At 52.8% G+C, this 20,981-nt stretch overlaps 1 protein-coding gene across 1 annotated transcript in view; it reads left to right on the forward strand.

Annotated features, from left to right (window-relative positions):
* Nucleotides 1–10,541: 10,541 nt before the first annotated feature.
* KCNC1 (potassium voltage-gated channel subfamily C member 1) overlaps nt 10,542–20,981 on the forward strand; it is a 45,596-nt gene continuing 35,156 nt past the window's right edge. The window contains exon 1 of the mRNA XM_032356890.1: nt 10,542–12,390. Within this exon, the coding sequence (XP_032212781.1) occupies nt 11,821–12,390 (570 nt within the window). The 5' untranslated portion in view covers nt 10,542–11,820. The remainder of the gene's footprint in view (nt 12,391–20,981) is intronic.

Raw genomic sequence — 20,981 nt, forward strand, 5'->3', positions numbered from 1 at the left:
ATTTTTCAAAAGCTCCCCAAGTGATTCTAAAGCGCCTGCAAGGTTGAGAATCACGCCCCTGGATGCACACTGAGTGAACCCAGGCGTAGTGTCCAGAAGGAACACTGGGAATTCATGCCACCCAGAAGTCGCATGGGTATAGGCGATGCATCAGGTGCTCATAACATCATAAGGAAAAACTAAATGATTGTGAAGGGGTGGCGATGTAGCCGTACGGCACTTACAGGCTCTCAGTGATAGGAGTAATCTTAAGAGGGACAGCATAGGAGGCCTGACAGGAACAGACATCTCTGCTCAGGAACTTAGAGCATCCTGGCCATGTCAGGGCAGTGCAAATCGGCATCATCTCATGTTTGGCTATAAACATTCTGAGAGCAGCAGAGGGGACATTGATTTAGTCAGTGTGCTGGAAAGGGCTTCCTGGAAGAGGTGCCATTTGAACTGTGTCTTGAGAAACAAGAAAAGACAACAGACAGTGCCCATGGACCCATGCATGTGTGCATGCACGTGCACAGCTGGGAGGGCACCCTGGGAAGGATGGTCTGGTAAACGTCTCCCCCATCCCCATGCCTTGCAAGCCCGCTCCCAAACATACATACATTTGTCACCAGGACCCCAATGTCTCCTGCATCTCACCCGGACAGACACTTTTTTCCTGAAAACCTTACAGGCCCACTTTCAAAGGCTCTGCTTGGCAGGTGGGATGACCCCGAGGACTGCCAGCAAGATATGTTGCCAGCAAGAAGGACTTCTGCTCTCTGCTCTGAGGAGAGCCTCTGCTGTCTGCAACACAGGCTCCCTGAAGAGCTGCTTAGAGCTGCTCTGTTACTAATAATCCTCAGCTTTTCTTCTGGCTGTTTCCCAGTTGCCCCTTGGGGTTCTTTATACTCCTTTGAGACCCTTTGGGGGCTCACTCATTCAGTAGTTGCCAGGTCCTATGCTGGGTGAAAACAGAGACTAGTGGACAGTTCCTGACTATGGAAAACACTGAGACATTTGGGGAGATTGGATCTCTTAGCAGTTGGTTACATCACAATGAATTGTTATAATGGGGGTGTATGTGGTAGAAGAACACAGTAGAAACAGAAGGTACAGACAAGCAGGAAACCTCTAGTAAGAATCTTGAAGGAGTTGGTCATGAAAGGGAAGGATACTCCAAGCTGAGGACACAGCAAGAGCAAAGACCACAAAGCGACAGAAAATAAACTGTTCCTTCACATAATGGGGTATAAGAACGTACAGAAAGGAGGATGCAGAGTGTCTGCACTGAGGAAACCAATTACACATATGAAGAGGGCCAGGAGCTAGTGTGCAATTGGAAAAAGCTGTCCCTTCTTTCCTGAGGGTGCTGCTCTGCACCAGGGTTCATAGCTGGGCAATCAAAGAGCAGGCTGGACTTCAGCCCCCCACTAACCTTCGTAGCCAGGTCAGTGGCCACATTTGTTCGGTGAACAGCATGCATAACTGTTCACAGAGTCTTGTATATGGAGGCCCTAAGATGTGAGGGAAAAGGGGGAACCAAGGCTGACTCCGGCTCTGGTTTGGTTCAGAGTGGACAGTAATACCATTACAAAGATGGAGAACTCAGGAGAAGAAGAAGCGGATATGGGGAGAGATTTAGTCCAGGACACTTGCAGTTACAAGGGACAGAAACCCAGTTCAAATTAGCCTCAACCCCCGAGGGGTATGCTGGAAGGACAGGGGACAGTTCATATACAGAAGCAGCACTACAGGCGCCATAACATCCATAAGTTTGACAGCAGGGACCAGAGCCTGAAGCCCCTCTTAGTCTTCCACCATTCCCTGGGTTGCCTCTACCTAGTTTACTCGCTCTGAGTCCATATTGGTTTTCTCCAGCAACTCAGGGATCTCACCATTAAACCCCAGTTTGAAAATTCCCAGAGAAGAAACCTTACTGGACTAGCTTAGGTCATGAGCCAGGATTTGAATCCAGGCAGAGAGGCAGAGGTTGCATGCTTAGCTGCCTTGCCTTGTACCTGTGCATGGGAAGGAAGGAGGGAGAACTGAGAGGAAGTTGGGAGGGAGGGGAGCACCTGGAGATTGGATCATTCCATGGATGATCGGGTTTGAGGTCCCCTTCTGGCCCATCTCTCACCGCAGTCCCCTGGATTTGGGGGTGGGAGGAGGGTCTAGCTGAGGCCAACTCCATTTGCAATGTAGATGAAGTGACCCTTGTCTTTGGGGCCATTTTCACATGGGCGGGATCTGAGGAAGCCCGGAGCCCATGTCCCTATATGTGTGCTCATACAAGAGTACACATGAACCCAGAACATACCACCAGGGGCTGGTGCACCTTGTAGGCAACAAAGTTTAAGCTTAGGACCCTTGGATGAGCCCCTTCTAAGGCCTGTGCCAATCTCCTTAATTTGCCAAGGTAAATTCTTTTAGCCAATTAGTTATGACCACTATCAGTTTCTACTCTGACTTCTTCCTTCTGGAAGGTGGCATTATGAGCATGTTGGGGTCCAATCTATAGGTATACATTTTGTTTAGGTTTGGTGGAATATGTTTTAGATAAATAGAATAGAAAAGCAATAATAATCAACAATGAAATTAATTGAAATGATCTGACATTGAAAGACAGTTATACCCAAAATATCTTTAGGTCATACCCAAAAGCAGTTTATTAAAAGAAAGGGGTAACTTTTGAATGGAATGATTAAAAAGACTCTTGTGTTGTTTGATAATATATTCAATGAAGAGTAAATTGTATGAACACAATTGGAAAGAGACTTTAAATCTTTTGCTGATCTAACACAAGTCACTGACATCAACAGAGTAAAATTCATAAAATGCCACTGTCACAAGACCTTGACATCAACCAACCTTTTTTTTTTTCTTTTATTTATTTTCAGCATAACAGTATTCATTATTTTTGCACCACACCTAGTGCTCCATGCAATCCGTGCCCTCTCTAATACCCGCCACCTGGTTCCCCCAACGTCCCACCCCCCGCCCCTTCAAACCCTTCAGATTGTTTTTCAGAGTCCATAGTCTCTCATGGATCAACCAACCTTTTAATGAACACTATCAACTTAAAAAAATAAATAAAAATAATCACTACAGAAGAAAACTCAAAATACACTGATCTTTTATAGTCCACAAATGAAAGATTCTTGATAGAGTTTTCCCCAAATCTGACATCAACCCTAAAATTGTACATGACATTTCCAATATAGGGGTGAGCCTGAAAAAAGCTTCCCTAAATTATGAATGATACAAAACACGCCTTGATCACCACGCTGAAGGGAAGACTAAACTCTCTGAATGGTCTCAGTTCTCTGTCTAGAAAATGGTATTATAAAACCACTGTCACAAGAAGAAGCAATTAAAGAATGTGCAGCCTGATGTGGTAGAAGGGAGTGGGCAAGACTGAACAAAGGCAAGGAAAAAAGAGCAGGAGGAGGGAGGCAGAAGGCTGAGGAGATGAGGAGGAAGATGAAGACAAAAATGAGGATGGTGTTAATGATGAAGTTCATTCTAGCTCAGTGTCTTCTAATCTATGAAACACTGAAAACATCTACACACAACTCACTACAACCAAAGGAAACACATGAGAATATGAGGCTGTATAATGCTAGTTGTTCTATTATACAGGGTCATTTTCTTATAGCTAATTTTTTTTTAGACACTTAACAGCAAGCTTTAATTCCGTAGCAGGACTCCTTCCCAGTAGCAGGAGTAAGTGAGTCCTAGAGGATGTCAATGACTACATAGTTCCAGGGATCCTAGCCTGGCTGTGCCACTGACCAGCTCTGACGTTTGGCCATGTGACTTAACCCATCTGGATCTGGGCTTTCTCTTTGTATCATTGGATTAGTGAATTTAAAAGGTATGCATCAATTCTGAAATTCTTTAGTAATTTGCCTCAAGCATTTCAGAGAAAGAAAAAGATAATGAAAAAGATCTTTTACAGAAAAGAGAACGGGCCCCACGACAAACTGAGATTTTTCTCAGCATAAGCAAATTATTTGTAACCTGGTACACAGATCCTTCTTTACTTTTCCAAACTTAATCATTGAGGTATAATTCACCCACCATAAAATCCAGCCTCTTCCAATATTGAATTCAGTGGTTTGTACTATATTCGCTATGTTGAGCAACATCAACACTACTGTCTAAGACAGAACATTTTCCTTACTCCCAAAAGAAACTCTTCACCATTTGCAGTCACTCCCCACTCTTCCTCCTCCCCCAATCTCCTGGCAACCATGAAGTATTTTCAGTCTCTATAGATGTGTCCATTCTGGACATTTCATGAGCGGAATCACAGACTCTGTGGCCTTTTGTGCATGACTCCTTTCCCTTGGCTTAGTGTTTCCAAGATCTATCCATGTTGTAGCATGTATCAGGACTTCATTCCTTTGCATAGCTAAATAATATTGCATTGTATGGATACATTGTATTTTGTTTATCCACTTATCAGTTGGTAGGTATCTGGGTTTCCATTTTTAGCTATTATGAATAATACTGTTATGAACATTCAAGTACACACTTTTGTGTAAACATATGCTTTTAATTCTTTTGGGTATATACCTAAAAATGAAATTGCTGGGTATATCATAACTCTATGCTTAAATTTTTGAGGAACTGCCAACAACTTCCCCAAAGCAGCTGCACCATTTTATGTTCCCATCAGCAGTGTACCAGTGCATCAGTTCCAATTCATCTACATCATCGACAACACTATTACTGTTTGTCTTTTTTATTCTAGCCATCCAAGTGGGTGTAAAGCGGTTTCTCACTGTGGTTTTGATTTCCATTTCCCTAATGACTAATGATGTTGAGTATCTTTTCATGCGCTTATTGGCCATTTGTATTTCTTCTTTGGGGAAATATCTATTCAAATCCTCTACTCTTCTTAAAATTAGGTGGTTTGTCTTCTTATCGTTGAGCTTTGAGAGTTCTCTCTATAATCTAGATACTAGATTTATATCAAGTCTGTGATTTACAGATGTTTTCTCTCACTCTACAGGTTGTCTTCTCATATCCCTGACAGTGTCCTTTGAAGCACAATTTTGTTTCATTTTGATGAAGTTCAATTTATCTAAATGTTGTTGTTGTTGCTTGTGTTGTACACACAAGCAACATCCTCTGTAGGTTGCTTGTTTCTAAAAAACCACAACATAAACCAAGTAAGAGTATTACAGTTTGGGCTATTTAGACATTTCAGCTGTTTTTAGTTGATTTTTCTATATGGTTTAAGGAAGGGATCCAACTTCATTCTTTAGCATGTAGATACCCAGCACCTTTTGTTGAAAGGGCTACCCTTTCCCCCATTGAATTTTCTGGGCACCCTTATCACAAATTAACTGACTATAAATGTATGGGTTTATTTCTGGGCTCTCAATTCTAGTCCATTGATCTACACCTCTGTCCTCATGCCGGTACCACACAGTGTTGATTACTGTAGCTTTGTAGTAAGTTTTGAACTGAGGGAGTGTGAGTCCTCTAACTTCATTCTTCAAGATCACTGTGGCTATTCTGGGTCCCCTGCATTTCATGAATGTATCTTTAAATAGCCTCATCTTGGCGGTATTTTAAGTAGCCACAAACCTTTGTCTGGTACAAGTTAGGAGCTGCAAGCTGGCATAGAAATTTGAAGCAGGTTCTTGTGTGGTGGTGCACAGAAAAAATAGTTATATGGGAGGATGGTGATATTTTCATTTTCAGTCATCTTTGGTGCAGTTTTAATGAAACAAACGTGGTGTTAACTGAACATCCTTCTGTAATTGCAAAAAAATAAAAGTTGCAACTACTTTTGTTGGCTTCCAAGTAAATATAACTTATTAAAAAGTCTTATGTTGGTGTGTCAGGCAGTTAATAAAAATACTGAGCAATTTTTTTCTGGATTTTTAAAGGTTTGTAGTATTTGTCAGCTTTCTAAAATTTCCATTTGTTCCTGATTTCTAAGTCTAAATATATATTCCCTTTTGTGTCCAACTTTCTATTCTTTTTTTAAAAAAGTGTAACCCCCAAAATATCTAAACGTCAGGCTCACAAAACTGCCAATCAGGCTTACCTGCAGACTGACTCACACACAGGTGTCCACAAGGACAACCCACAAGGCTCCTATCAAAGACATTGCAGCCCGTGGGATAGCCGCACATCTCCAAGCTGCTTCCGGAAGATTTCAGTGGCCTCTGCCCAGTCCTGCTGGGAACACTCTTACAAAAGTGCCTGGACCCACCTGGCCTCCCTATACATCATCTCTGACCATCCACAGTCTTCCTTCACCGCAGCCTTCATCATTTCCTACCTTCCCACCTCACTCAACTGGCATGAGAGACATCGAGGACTCATCTTCCCCAAATCCAAGCCTATGGAGGACTGACACTCTGCCCCCTGGGACCACACTGACACTGAGGGAGTGATGGACATTGCTGAGGACTGGCAGGAGCCCAGGATAGAGACGTGGGTGAGAGCAGGTCACAGAGGGTTTGGAGGGGATAGGCAACCTGAGGGAAGGGGGAAAAGGGAAGGAGAGGAAGTTAGATGAGAGTCACTACCTCATGTAATCCTCTCAGACTGTATCCCCTTTATACAGATGGGAAAACAGAAACATAGAGATGAAAAGTGAATGGTTTACAGTCGCTAATAAGCAGCAAATGAGTTATGTGATCAAATCTAGACGCATGGTTCTCTCAACCAGAGGAAATTTTACCCTCCAAAGGACTGTTGGCAGCGTCGGTAGACCTTCTTGGTGGTCACCACTGGGGAAGGGGCTCTAGTGACATCTAGCTGGTTGAGGCCAGGGATGCTGTTAAACGTTCTACAAGGCACAGCGGAGCCGCCACAACCAAAGATTGTCTGCTGTGAAAGGTCAATGGTGCCAAAGTTGAGAAACCCTGGTCTAGAACTTCCCCTGGGCATTCGTTACCTTGCCTCCTTTCTAGACTTCTTGGCCTAAGAGATCTGGGCCCCACTCACCTGGGGGGGTGGTCACAGGAAGGAAGAGTGGTACACCCCACCCCATTCCCAGGTTAGGTGCCAGGGTCAGTGCTCAAGCCACACCTCCAAAAGCAATGGTCACCAATTTTCCACTATGACAACTCTGATCTCAGTCTCCCTGTCCATTGGAGGGAGAAGTTCTGGTCAGAGCAGGAGACCCCAATTGGTTTCACTGCTTATGGTGGGTCACTCCCAAAGCCTGCTCAGTCTGGCCTGGTTTAGGTTAGTTTCCAGTTGTGGCCACAAGATGGCACCCCTACCCATTGGGACTGCTAAGGCTCTGAGCCTGGGAGAGCAGCAGAGAGGATGTGCCAAGCTGGACAAAGGCCCGGGGGGCTGGACTTGGGCCAGTTCCAGAGCCTAGCAGGACCAGATCTAAGGCTTGCAAGTGCCAAGTGTGAGAACATAGGCCAAACTTGGCTTCAGGACTCCCTTCACCTTTTTCTAGTCCACTCTCAGCCCCAGCTCCTCTTGGAGCCTTTCTCACCACCAGAGCTCATGGAACCTCGCACACCCTCCCCTCCAGGCATAACAAGAGAAATCCCAGAGCTGAGGTGTTAAAGGATATAGGACTTATTATTATTCATATCCAACAATAAAGAAGCTGAGGCCTAGAGAAGTTGAAGAACTTGCCCAAGGTCATAGCTAAGTCAATGATGGAGCTGGGATTTGAATACAGGCAGCCAGGCCCCAGAGGCTATATTCTTGACCACTGAAGAACACCCGAGCACTGGTAGTTCTTTGCACCCTCTTCTCACCAGCCACTGATCCCAAGGACCCTCAGGCATAGGACCATCAGGCTTCCTCTGCAAGAGAAGGGACAGATGGCTATGAATAAAGAGGGTATGGCTCAAGTGGAAAGGGGTGAGGGTCTCGGCTGGGCTGAGGGCCTATGGTTAGTGGTTGTGGGTGAGAAGCTAAGGCTCAGGCAGCAATTCCTCCTCCCACCCCCACTTCTCAGGGTGGGGGGGGGGGTTCTTTCTTTCTGTGTTGCCCTCCCAGTTTTTCTGAGCTTTCTGCAAATGCCAGCCTTTTACAGTGTGAAAAGGAAGTGAGAGAAGGGACTTTTATGTCCTTGCTTGCCGGGGTGTGGGGTGGGGTGCAGAGAACATTCTTTGGGGCCTGGGCTGGGAGTTGCCATCAAGGATCAAGGTGACAATCCTAAAGTGGGACAGCTCCCCTGTCCCCTGGGAAGCTCCTCTCTCTGAGCTTTTCTGCTTGCCATGTAGGGGATTTTAGGGTGTAGTGGATACCCTTTTACATTTTCCCTCACTCCAACTTTTATCTGCCTCTCTTTTTCTAGTTCATCCTCCAGGGCTAGGACTGACTAGGGCTCCTAATCACTAATTTTGCTTCCACGAGCAGCCTTCCTCTACCTCTCCACCTCTCCACCTGTCCACTACATGGAGCACCCTTCAACTTCCCATTGTAGTTCACCATGAGAGTAGTAGCCTCAGTGGGCTCTGCACCGACTCCCCGAGAGATCCTGGGTGTGACCTTCCACCCTGTCACAGCCTTGGTTCAGGGCTCTGGACATTCCTGGCCTCTGACACTGGGATGCTCTGATCCCAGGCCCTCTCTTGGTCTTTCTCAAATCATCTAGCCCTGAGTGAGGAACTGCTGTGTTCTGGGCACTGGGGAGGAAAGCAAATGAGCAGCAGCCCCAAGGGAGCTGAAAGTCCGTTTCAGGGAAAGAGATGAGCTAAAGTGAAGGCTGGGGAGAGATACTCTGATCCAATGTGGTTCTTTCTGCAGGAGAGGGAGGAGGGTGAATCCTGGACCTCTATGGCTAGTTCAAACACGGAGGCTTTCTGAGAGAGAAGGGGTTAGACGTTTGGCTAGAAGGAAGAGGTTTGGAGAGGTCTCTTTCTGTTATCTCCTAGCCAAATGTGTGCAATGTGTGTGTGGGTGTGTTTGTGTGTGTGTGTGTGTGTGTGTGTGTGTGTGTGTGTTCATCTCTGTGTCCATCTTTTTCTCTTCTTTCTGGGGGTCCCCGTGTCTCTGTTTTATCACCTCCTTGGATTGCGGCAGAGCTTTCTGAGAGCCTATGTCCTGGCGAATCTGAATGTGGCGAGACTGAGCTCCATCAGGTCGGACTTCCTCCTGATCATAAGGGTCCTCTTTTTGTTTATGTCTCTCTGCCCCTATCTCTGCCCTAACTCTGCCTCTCTCTCTTTCTGACCTTGTCCTTCTCCCATCGCTCATGTCATGCTCTGCCCCTCACCCTTTCCAAACTTCTCCACTCCTCCAAACCTTTCCCTACCACACACAGATTTCCCTGGGCTGGGATTTCCCTGGCCAAGTGAGGAGAGAGATGTCTAAGGCACAGCTTTGTCCTCAGGCTCATAGCTGTGTCTGTAGGTCAGTGTAGAGGGACAGCTGTCTGCACAGTTAGCAAGTGCCTACAGGTAAATAAGAGCCTCCTGTCTTCTTAATTAAATCGCCCTTTGCCCAGGCAGCCCTGTGTTCGATTGGGCTGGGCTGGGATCAATAAGCTTCTTTCCTGGTGCGGCCAACCCTGGAGCTGGGCCTGACCTCCCCAGCCCTGCTCAGGCCCTCCTGCCTTCTTCCCCCAAAAGCCTGAGAGCCCTGGGAGGGCAAGGTGTCTTGTACTCGTGTGCCTGGGACAGAGTATGGAACAAGAAAGGAGTAAAAGTGATTGAGTAAACTGAGGCACTGGCAGCAAACATGGGCCAGAAAGGCTTGGAGGCCTACACTGTAATCCCCATCCCCAAGATCAACTGTGAAGCTGTGGGAATCATAGCAGGAGCTGCTCCCATCCAGCTCCCCGCCCCAACAACAGCTTACAGCCCAGGGAGGCTGAAGCCCAGTTGGGAGAGAGGGATGTCAGTGTTCAGGACCACTAGGAGCAGTTGCTCCTTTTGACCTCTAAAGGCTGAATACCCCTTTCATAGGCGATCCCCACCTAGGGATCCAGAGCTAATGTAGGAGGATCTGTGAGCTGGAATCAGTATGGCAGAGCCTGTGGCCCTCAATGGGAGACTAGGGTCAGCCTGGAGTTGTGAAGGGCCCAAGGTGAGTAAGGGGTGGAGAGGCAATCACAAGGTTTCAGGCTTATTGGGTTGTTACGAGGGCTTAGAGGATAGCGTTCGTTGTGTGTTGTGTGTTTGAAGGATGTTATTTTGGAGTCCATTCAAGAGGAACCTCTGACAGGATCACGGGGGCACCAGGTTCTGCAGAAAAGGTCGGTAGTAAAGGTTGCTTGGAGCCGCCCATACTGGTTCAGGTCAAGGCGTCTCTGATAGCGGTCGGGGTCGTCACATTTCACTAGGAGATCGGAAAGTCCCTTGTTTGGAAGGACAGGGACGGGTTTGTAACCGACGCCCTTGTAACCTCAGTCTGACCCGGGGGACGCAGGCCTTAGACGTCTCCCGAAGCCCCCGCCCATCGAGTGGCGTTTCCCCAGGGCGGAGCGTCGGCGGGTCCCCCGGGAGAGCAGGATCCACGCGGGGCTGGCGCCCCCAGCGCCGGGGTTGAGGGAGGCCGGCTCCGCGCCGGGCTGGGAGGGGGGCGCGGAATCGGGGCTTTTTAGGACCCAGCGCGGCGCCTCCCTCCGGGGGCGAGTGCGGCTGCGCGCGCCGTGTGCTTGTGTCCGGAGAGCGGCGGGCTGGACGCGGACCGCGCGAGCGAGCAAGCGAGCAAGCGAGCAAGCGAGCCTAGCAGCAGCCCGGGCGGCAGCAGCGTCGCGGCGGCGGCGGCCGCTCCGCGCCTCGCCTCCCCGGCCTCGCCGGCTTAGCCGGCCTCGCCTCGCCGCGCCTGGACCCGCCACCCCCGCCTCCCGGTCGCGACCGCCGCAGCCCCCTCGCCTTGACCGGCACCTTCAGCCGCCTTCCCGAAGCCGGGCGCGAAGCGCCGGGCGCAGAGGCACCGGAGCCAGTGCCCACCGGCCTCGCAGACAGAGCCCAGCCCGGAGAACCCGTGCCCGGCCGCGCGCAGCTCCGCTACAGCCCGGGAGCTGTCCCTTCAGCACCGCCGCCGGAGCCAGAGCTTAGCCCCGCGGAAGCCCAGCTCGAGGCGGAGCGCGCACCGGGCACAGCGCTCCGCGGTCGCCGCACCGAGCAGCGCCCCAGGTGCCCCTGCCCAGGGGGCCCGCCATCTCCTCCAAGAGGCGGGGAGAAGGAGCGAGGAGGGCGGGCGGGCAGGCAGGCGCGCCCGCCGCCGGGGGGAGCAGGCAGCCAGGCAAGGAGAGAGGGAGGGGGCCGGAACCTGCCCTGCGCCCCGAGCTGCAGCCCGGCCACGCAGGGAAGAAGGCAGCGGTCATCCATCTCCCCAGCGCCGAGAGCGCGCTGCGGCGACCACCGCACAGCCGAGCGCGAATTTCCCGGCCCCCTCTCCTCCCCTCCCCCTTCCGGGGGCTGATCTATCTGTCCGGCCTTTGGAGCAGCTGACCTTCCCCCAAAAAAGCTTTGTGTCAATTTCTTCATTTTCCCGCTGAGATGGGGACCGGAGCCCGGCCCCCGAACCCTCTTTTCCCTCCTCCCGGGGCTCGCCGCTGAGCGCCGTCCCTCTTCCTCCCTTCCTCCCTCCCTTTCTTCCTCCCTTCTTTCCTCCTCTGCCTCCTCCGCAGCCGGACCAGCTCCCTCCCCACATCTGGCGCCTAGAGACCCCTGGGATCCCGCGCACACTCCCTCGGACCAGCACCCGACAGAAAGCGCCCCGAGGGGCTTGGGTCGCTCTTGGGGTGGCCAGAGCCACCATCCTCTGTACCCCCCGACGGCTGGGGGGAGGGGGGAGGAGGCCCCGCGCCCCCCTCCCCGGCGCCAACTCCCCCTGGCGGCCGCTCCCATGGGTGTCGCTGGGCCGCGCCATGCCTAAGGGGGCGCCGCGATGGGCCAAGGGGACGAAAGCGAGCGCATCGTGATCAACGTGGGCGGCACGCGCCACCAGACGTACCGCTCGACGCTGCGCACGCTGCCCGGCACGCGGCTCGCCTGGCTGGCGGAGCCCGACGCCCACAGCCATTTCGACTATGACCCGCGCGCCGACGAGTTCTTTTTCGACCGCCACCCAGGCGTCTTCGCGCACATCCTGAACTACTACCGCACTGGCAAGTTGCACTGCCCCGCCGACGTGTGCGGGCCACTCTATGAGGAGGAGCTGGCCTTCTGGGGCATCGACGAGACCGACGTGGAGCCCTGCTGCTGGATGACTTACCGCCAGCATCGCGACGCAGAGGAGGCGCTCGATAGCTTTGGCGGCGCACCCCTTGACAACAGCGCCGACGACGCGGACGCCGACGGCCCCGGCGACTCAGGCGACGGTGAGGACGAGCTGGAGATGACCAAACGCCTGGCCCTTAGCGACTCCCCGGACGGCCGGCCGGGCGGCTTCTGGCGCCGCTGGCAGCCGCGCATCTGGGCGCTCTTCGAGGACCCCTACTCCTCCCGCTACGCGCGGGTAAGTGACAATCTCTCCATCAAAAGAGCGGAGCCTGGTGGGGAAGGCAGGGTCCTCTGTCTCCCTGGGGCGGGGGTGGATTCCAGAACTGGCGCTTAGAGAGCCAGAACTGAAAGGAGAGAGAGAGAGAGTGTGTGTGTGTATACATAGGAAACCGTGTATAAGAGGGAGGATAAAAAAGAGGGTGCTCTTTGAGGGTGACTAGTTCTGTAGGTATGGAAGGTATGCGTCTGTATTTCCAAATTTAATACGTCTGAGTGAGTACAAATCGGTGTTTGTGTGTATGAGTAGATTTGTGTGCATATTTATATAAGTACGGTGGTGTGTCTATTTGGGTGGGTCAGATATTAGTGGGAAGGAGAGAACATGTGTGTATGTTTGAGTGTGCAGGAGTGCCTGTGCATGCATGTTTGTGTCTTTGCGGATGTACACTGGGAAGATGTGAGCTGCCCTTTAGATTTTGTTATGGGGGAGAGAAGCTGGGAGCCCTTCCTCCCTCCCAGGGAAAGGCATCTGGAGCCAGTCAGGGCCTATAGAGGAGGGCCTGGCCTGGTCGCTGCTTGAGGCAGACCCCCCTTCCCCAGGGAACAACCTTGGGCTGTTGTGAAGAGATGGTCAAGGGGGAATCTTTATGGCTAATTAAGTAGTGGGTATGGATGGGCCTGGGCTGTGGAGACGGTGACGTGGCCCCTCAGACCTGCTTCTGGGAACACTGCCTTTCCTTCTTCATCAAAAGGGGGGGCGGTGTGGAGGGGGCCACTATGCTTATGCCTGTGCTGCCTCTGGGACCTGTCAGGAGCAGAGTGGGGGCTTCTAAAAGGGAACCTGCAGGAAGGTGTGTGAGAGGTGGGCGTGTCTTCATCGGCCACTCCCCTTTCTGTATAGCAGCGGGTTGCCGGAGAGCAAGGGCACCCTGCTGCTGACCTTGGCCTCTCAGAGGCTTCTCTGGATTAGTTTCTTCCTTTGTAGAATGGGAGAGGGGGTCTGGTGAAATCTCCGGGTTTTTATGTGCTTCACTGAGCCGAAAAGGGAAACCCTGGTAGCAGCCACCCACCCTGGAGGAGACGTTCATTGCATCCCCAGGGCTCTGTGAGGTCTGAATGGAACCTAAAGCGCGTCAGGGAAGGTCTGAGTTTCGAATTTAAAGCAAAGCCCCCCACCCCCACCCCCTACCAGGCAGATCACTGCTCTTTTTTACTGCTCCACATCCCTTCCCTCCGCCTCCCAGGAGCCAAGGTGGGGAGGATGGGGCCGGGGAGGGGGCAGGATCAGTGCTGAGGGCCAGTGGGGAAAGGGGACTTGGGGGGCACTGATGTGTCCACAGGGAGAAAAGGGCTGTGTTTAGGCACAGGCCTGGTAGATCTGTGATGTTTTAGCATGTGAAGGAGGGAGAGCAGGACAGATTCTTATACATTAAATCCTAGAACAGATGTTGTGTGTTGGGGGGGTGGTTGGGGAGAGGACCAAGCCCCTCATTTTGCCATTGAAGACCCTACACAAGGTCACTCAGGGACCTAGAGGCGAAGCAGGACTAGAACCCAGGTCTCCTGGGACCCCATCCTCCTCTGAGCTGGCTGCCAGCTCCCTGCCATTCCCAGAATGGACTGGACCCTCAGAGGTCTACCCTCCCCTCTCCTCCTGACAGAGGCCACCACAGCCAAGGGATTATGTAACTGGAGGCTGTGGCTGAGCTGTGGGGAGGGGCAGGAGAGGGGGACTGGGAGGTTGAACCAGTACGTGCTGGGGCTGGGGGCATGTTGGCAAAGGCCTGGGTTACAGCAGCCATCCGTTCAGCCTGCATTTGACCTTGGACAGCATCTCACCAGCACCACCACCCTCCTCAGCCCAGGAAGGAAGGAGGAGGCCCAACTTCCTCATTGTCCTTTCGCCCACCTGGATCCCTAGTAAGAGGCTGGATACCCCCACCCCAACGTTGGACTCAGCTTTCAGGTTCTGGGCTGTGCTCCCGACTTTCAGGATAGGCAGGAGGACATATGGGGCCTCTTCCAGCCCATCACCGTCCATCCTCTTCCACTTGACGTTCTTAGGCCATGGGGTGGCCTTCACCCAATGCAGATAAATGGGCTGGTTAGTGTGGCTTGGGGTCTTGTTGGTGTTCGAAGCCTTACAGAAACGTCCTGATTGTCTCAAGTGTTCACTGAGGAGCAGACTCTAAGCGAAGGGCTGGGGTGTCTTGGGGAGGTAGAAGTGGGTTAGAAGCCCCCCACTGTCTGTGCCACCACCTTCTCTCCCCAGGAGACTCATAGAGTCATTCTAACTCCTTTGAGTGACATCTGAGGACACTGAGGCCCACAGAGGAGGGACCTGTCCAAGGGCACTCAGGGGAACTGAGGGCAGAGCCTGGATTAGAACCCAGGCTTCCTGCTGCACGCCGCCGGGCTGGCCTAGCTGCATTGCGCTGCCTCTCTGCGGCTCATCTGCACAGGGAGCAGCGGGCTGCCTGCCCTTCCTCCTCCTCATCTCTGCTCTGCCGCTGCTGTCACCTTTGTTTACCCCTCCCCCCTCCTCACAAGGGTGGGTCAGGATTTAAATTTGTATTCTAGATGCTAGACCAGAATCCTGGATGCGTGTGACATTGCATGTACGTGTGGAAGAAAAGCTGTACGTGTGTGAGAGAGACTCTGTGTAAGAGGGATTTTCTGTGGGTGTGAGAGACATTTCATACGTGTGAGAAAGGCTGGATAAGAATAAAAACATGTGTGAGAGAGACTGTGGGAGTAGGGTGTGCATGCGTGTGCCCCTGTGCACGTGTGTGTGGTATGTGTGTGTTTGTGGTGAGACTCTGTAAGAGAGATTCTGTGAGTCTCTGTATCAGAAATCCTGTGTGAATGTGAGAGAGACAGATTCCATGTGTTTGGAGATGGACTTTGTGTGTGAGAACGAGACAGCGTGGGAGACAGCGCGTACATAAGAAAGAGAGGGAGACTGTATGTGTAAGAGAAATGCTGGGTGTGTGTGAGAAACTTGAGGTGAGTGTGTCCCTGTGAGCGTACGGCTGTGTGTGGCGAGTGTGACATCGCACATGTGAAGCTCTGCCTGTGAGGCTGTGTGTGTGTGTGTGTGTGTGTGTGTGTAAGGCTGTGTGCATAAGAACATCTGTGCATGAGGCCATACCTGGTGTGGGGGACCCTGCGTGTGGCTCGGACTGTGTGTTTGAGGCTCTGGGTGTCAGAGCACTGTGGGTGCTTGTTTGTGACAGAGACCTTGTGTTGCCCAGGTGTGGGTGTGTCTTGAGGAGGATGAAACCCCACACCAGCTTCCTGCTTGCTCCCTTGATCTCCTGGTCCTCCTGAGCTGCCTTAGTGAGCGGTTTTGTTCCTCATGCCTGTCCTCGGTTGAAATACTGCTCTAGCCCAGGCCAGTGGTGGGCGTGTGGATCAGACAGATAGTGAGGCCACCCTGCCCCAGGCCTTCTTGCTGGCCCTGGAAGGTAAGGGCTGTTTGGCTGGAGCAGGAGGTCCCATCTGACCCCTTGAGGGGTGACAGTGCGAGCTAGAGCAGCCGGTTCCCTGGGTCCCCTCTCCTATACTTTCCTGGGCACCGGTGCTGAGAGGGTGAGGGGTGGGGAGGTGAGCTGGCACAGGATGGGGTGAGGGGGGACACACACAAGCAGAGGACGATGGTGACTCTCTGTGGTAAGGGCTGTGAGGGGGCTTCCCGGGGCTCTGAGAGGACGCACAGTCCCAGAGGAGGCAATGCTAGGGTAAGCTTTAGGGGGCAGGTGGGAATTAGCCAGGCAGATGGCAGGGGATGGCAGTCCTGGCACGCAAAGCCATGAGGGTGTGGGAGCAGGCAGGGCTGTTGGCAAAGCCTGGGGCAGCCCTGCCTTCAAACCTGTCCTTCTCTCTGTCTTGGCTTTTATCTGAGATTTGCACGTTTTCATCAGGAACATCGTTCTGTGTCAGGTCAGGGCTAATGGTGGTCCTTGTTCCGTAGGCCAGAGAGTATCCTTAGTATGTGGTGTGTACGTGTGTGTGTAATGAGATCTGTCCCCCTTTCAAGTGATAGTCATTTGACCTTCCAAATGACAAGGAAGTGCCAGTGGTTCCCAAGCTGGGGAAGCCCCATCAGCCCACTGCCCACCTCCCCTCTGATGCTGGCTGTCTGTCTCTCTGCCTTGTCCCCTGCTCTTTGGGACCCAAGGCAGCCCTAACTTCTCCTCAGCTCCCTGGGAAGGAAATGCACTTGGTGGCTGGAGTGAAGAGCCCAGCAAGAGACTTCTGTTCCTCCCTTGGGTCTTAGCCAACACAGGGCTCTTGGAGTCTTGGTGAGAGGCAGAGAGAGCTGTTTTCAGGGACTTCTGAGAGACCCCCCCCCCCCACCTCAGAGTCTGTCAGGGCCCCATTTCTAGTCATGGTAACATGTGAAGGAGACCGTGAGCGGAGGAGAAGGGGCTGCTGGGTTACCCTCCCTGCTGCCACCCCCTGTGTCCCCCACCACAGTGTATCTGTCCCCCACTTGCTGTTTTTCTCCTTCCTATGATGCTTTTATAGGTGTCCTTGGGACTCTGGGTGGTATCACCCCCCGCCCTAGCTCCCTTGTCAGTAGAGAAAAATCACAAACCAGTGTCTCCCCATCCCAGTCTCTCGGCCCCTTCACCTCTAAAATTGGCCCTATGATTGAGTTAATGAAAGAGTCAGTGAGTTGGTGTACGGAGAGCCCCCTGTCACAGGGCCTCACGTGCAGTAAGTGCTCAGTAAATGTCGGTTGCTATTATCACTCTGATTATCCGTGTTATCCTTCCCCTTCATGGCTCTCTAGAGTCTTTCCTTTGCCCTCCATCTCCACGTCCACCACCCTGGTGCAAGCCACCAATGTTCCCCTCAGACCTACCCCTCCGGCGGCTCCCAGCTGTTCTCCTGCCTTCAGCTCCCGGCCCCTCCAGTTCATTCTCTACTTGGCCACCACATAGAGAGGTCTCTTTAACTCATGAATCTGTCAGCCTATTCCCTTGCCTGTTTAAAACCCTTTGGTGCTTCCCTGGACCATACTTTGGGCTCTCCAGTCCTGCCTGCCTCCTCAGTCTCCTCTGGCCTGACTCTCTCTGTGGCTCACTGAGTTGCAGCCCCCCTGGCCTCATTTCAGTTTCTTGCCTGGGCCAGGCGCCCCTGCTTCCGGGCCTTTGCACATGCTGTTCCCTGGGGAGCATTCTTTCCTCCTGGTCTGCACTTCTTCATCCTTCACACCCTGCTTGAAACATTGTTCCTTGGTGATGCCTTCCAGACCCCACACCCTGGGTCAGGGTTGAGAGTCCTTCCTTTCCTTCAGAGAAGCTATCTGGTATGTAATAAAATGTTCATTAGCAGCTTTGCTTGATTCAAGTTTGTGTCTTGCTCCAGACTCTGAGCTTCCTACAAACTCAATATAATAGGAGCTACTGTTATGACAAGATGAGGAAGTTGTGGCCCGAGAGGGGCCACATGTGAGCAGATGGGGGGCTGGTTCAGAAAGCCAGATCTCTAACTGCCAACTCTGTGGCCTGAGAGCCCTTAGGCACCTTCGCCATGCCTCAGGGAGTGTCTAGAGTCCTATGCCCTGGAGGCAGATGTCTTTGCTCCTTGACTATGGGCAGGAGGCCTGCTATCTGCCAGAAGCTTTGGGAAGACAGGCAGGCGGTTGTCTTAGAGGTGTTGGGGGGGAGTCCAGGGGGGACTCATTTCAGGGCCTGCTGCCTGGGCCAGGGATCTTGGGGCCTCCCAAGACAGCTGAATATAGTGCTATGGCTATTCTGAGCGGTCCCATGACCAGTGTGCTCACTCTGGACCAAAAGGTCAGGGCCTTGAGCCGCTCCCTCCCAGCAGCCCCTAGGCTAGCCTACGTCCTGAGCTTCCCTTCCCTAGAGACAGGGTCCGAGGAAAAGGGGACTATTGGCTGCCCAGGCCTGATTCATGGAGACCCCTTGGGTCGGAGGGACCACCTTCCACATGCATGAAGGCTGTTGGAGAAGATGGGTGCTCCTGGACCACCTCTAGCCACTACCTTCATCCGGTGGAGGAGAAGCAGGCTCAGAGAGGGGAAGACACTTGCCCAAAACCACACAGGGAATTAGTGAAACTCCAACTCTCATCCTCTCCGCCCAGGGCCTGGCCATTTGCATCTCTTTTGGCTCTCAGTTTTAACAGAGCACCAGGTACTACCTGCACATGCTGTTCTTTTACTTACCCCCATAATTTCCTCCCCTGAGGGAGGGGGATGAAGCCTTCAATGGCCCTCCCACCCCCCTTCTCCAGGCCCCCTGTGCCCCCCACCCAGGACTCAGCACAGCTGGTTCAGATGTTTGCAGGTCATTCAACCCAGAGTTGGCCCAAATTCTGTTCTTACCATCCTCCTAGCAAGATTTTTCTAGAACCGCTTTCCTTTCTTGAATCATAATTCTAACGGCTGCTATTTACGAAAGCATTTACTATGTATCCTTCATAAGGGCTTCATTTCCATATTCTCATTTAATTCTAACAAAACTGCCATGGAACTGTATCGTTATCATCACACCAATGTCACAGATGAGGCTGCTGAGGCTCAAAGCAGTGAGTAACCTACCCAAGGTCACTCAGCTCCCGAGCGGGAGAGCCAGCCCTCGGACCAGGGCTGCCGGCACTGGAACTCTGTCCAGAACCACTGCTCAGGACTGCCTCCCACTGCCATTACAGGATAGTGGGGTCTCTGGCCCAGGCTAGGGTTTCTATCTCCTTCCCCTCCTCCCCCAGCAAACACTCATTCTTCACAACCCGTCTGGGATTCCTGCTCATCAAGTTGTGGGCCCTGAACTTGGGTAGGTAAGGGCCCAGCCTCAAGGGCTAAGACGTGCTCTGACAGTCCCCAGGGAGAGGGTCTTCCGAAGGTGCCGCATTGCCCCCCACTAGCTGTGCAGGCTCTGGGGCTCCATATGCCTACAGGGGAATGGCAGAGGGCTCAGGGAAGGTCCAAAGTTGTCCTGCACAAGGTGGTAGATACTTGGGGGAAGCCAGGGGTAATGCTGGCTCCCCCTTAGCATGGCATTCGAGGCCTTCTGCGCTGGAACCCGGACATGAGCTGCTCCCTTCTGCCAGCCTCCTCCCAGGGCTCCTCATCTCCAGCCTTCATTCCAACCTCCGGGTTTTTGCGTACTTCTTTCCCTTTCTCAGTGTCTCTTCTAGATTTGCTGAATGTGACAACCCATTCCACAAGGCCCCTAATGCTTACCCTGGCTGCTCCTGCCCTAGCTGACCACTCTGGGGAGCGAGGGTTGGGCATGGAGTAGCCAGGCTTGCACGATTTGAGCTGGAGGACAGTGGGGGCACTTCTGGAGGCCTGTGACTGGGCCAGGTGGGCCCTCGGGATCAAGGACCGGTCCAGGTGCATGGAGAGATGAGGCCACAGACAGTTGCCCTGTTGTGGGCATCAGGCAACTAAGCCAGAGCAAGGTCTGTAGCTGAGCCATTAAACCAAGCCAGGCTCCCCTGGGCCAATCCCAGCACCCCCTCAGGCTGCAGGGTGGGCCTCTATGAAGTACAAAGGTCATTCCAAATGACCAAGTGCCTCCCCAGTCTGGACATTCCAGGAGCCTAAGAATTCTGGACTTCAGCTTTCCGGAGTCACTGTGGGTGCCAAGTTAGTCCTTCCCTAGGTGTCCATCCACATCTTCAGCCCTGCCCCTTTCTAGGACACATTTGAGCTCTCCTGCCAAAGGCCCTGACACCAAGCAGGGAGGAGCCCCTGGGAAGTGATCTGAAGAGCTTCCTCCTTTCCTCCTACATTCATTCAGGCTCTCTCCACCTGCTCTCATTCATTCCTTCAAGGCACAGGAATCACGCCCTGCCTGGGCTTGCCACTGTGATTGGTGTTTAGGCACTCCCGGGCATAAACCTGTGGGTCCCACCTCCTCAGCGTGTGCTTTGCTCAGGCCCAGCAGGTGGCACCTGTTTGCCCTCTTCTGCAGGCCATTCCCTTGGCCATGTGCCCTGTGGGAGCTGCAGAGAGGTGCATTTAGAGAGGAAATGCTGCGGCCGCCTGCAGGGGCTTGGGCCAGGCAGGGCGGCTAGCTTTGATGGGGCAGGGGGCGCTGTGGGGCAGTGAGCGCCCTCTGTGCCTGGTGGGGCTGGCCCTGGGCAAGGCTCTCGGCAGCTGTTGGTCTGGGGGCTGCAGGGGTGCTTATGGGGGCATTCCCACCTGTGACTGACTCTCACATGACCCAGCCTGCTTCCAAAAGGTCAGGCTCCTGGGCTCTGTCCCTCAAGAATGATTCCTGGATCTGGGGGCTGGGGTGCTCAGGATGCTGGCTCCGCTCCCGGGCAGGGAGACTCTCAACTGGGGGCTGGGGACATAGGGGCTCTTGCCAGTTGGCGTGGTCCTCTGACCAACAGCACTGATGTCACCTGGGCACAGGGTAGAAATGAAGAATTTCAGGCCCTACCGGAGACCTCCAGGGTCAGGACCTTCATGTTAACAAGATCCCCAGATGAATCATACACACCCTCGGTTCTGAGAAGTGCTGAGGTGGGCAGCCATTCCCAGTTGAGAGGAAGTATCAGGACACCGAGAAGCCTGAATGGGTGTGTGCAGGGTGGAAGAGCTCCAAGGGGGGTGATTCTGAT

The sequence above is a fragment of the Mustela erminea genome, chromosome 9, assembly GCF_009829155.1.
Source record: "Mustela erminea isolate mMusErm1 chromosome 9, mMusErm1.Pri, whole genome shotgun sequence".
Lineage (NCBI taxonomy): Eukaryota > Metazoa > Chordata > Mammalia > Carnivora > Mustelidae > Mustela > Mustela erminea.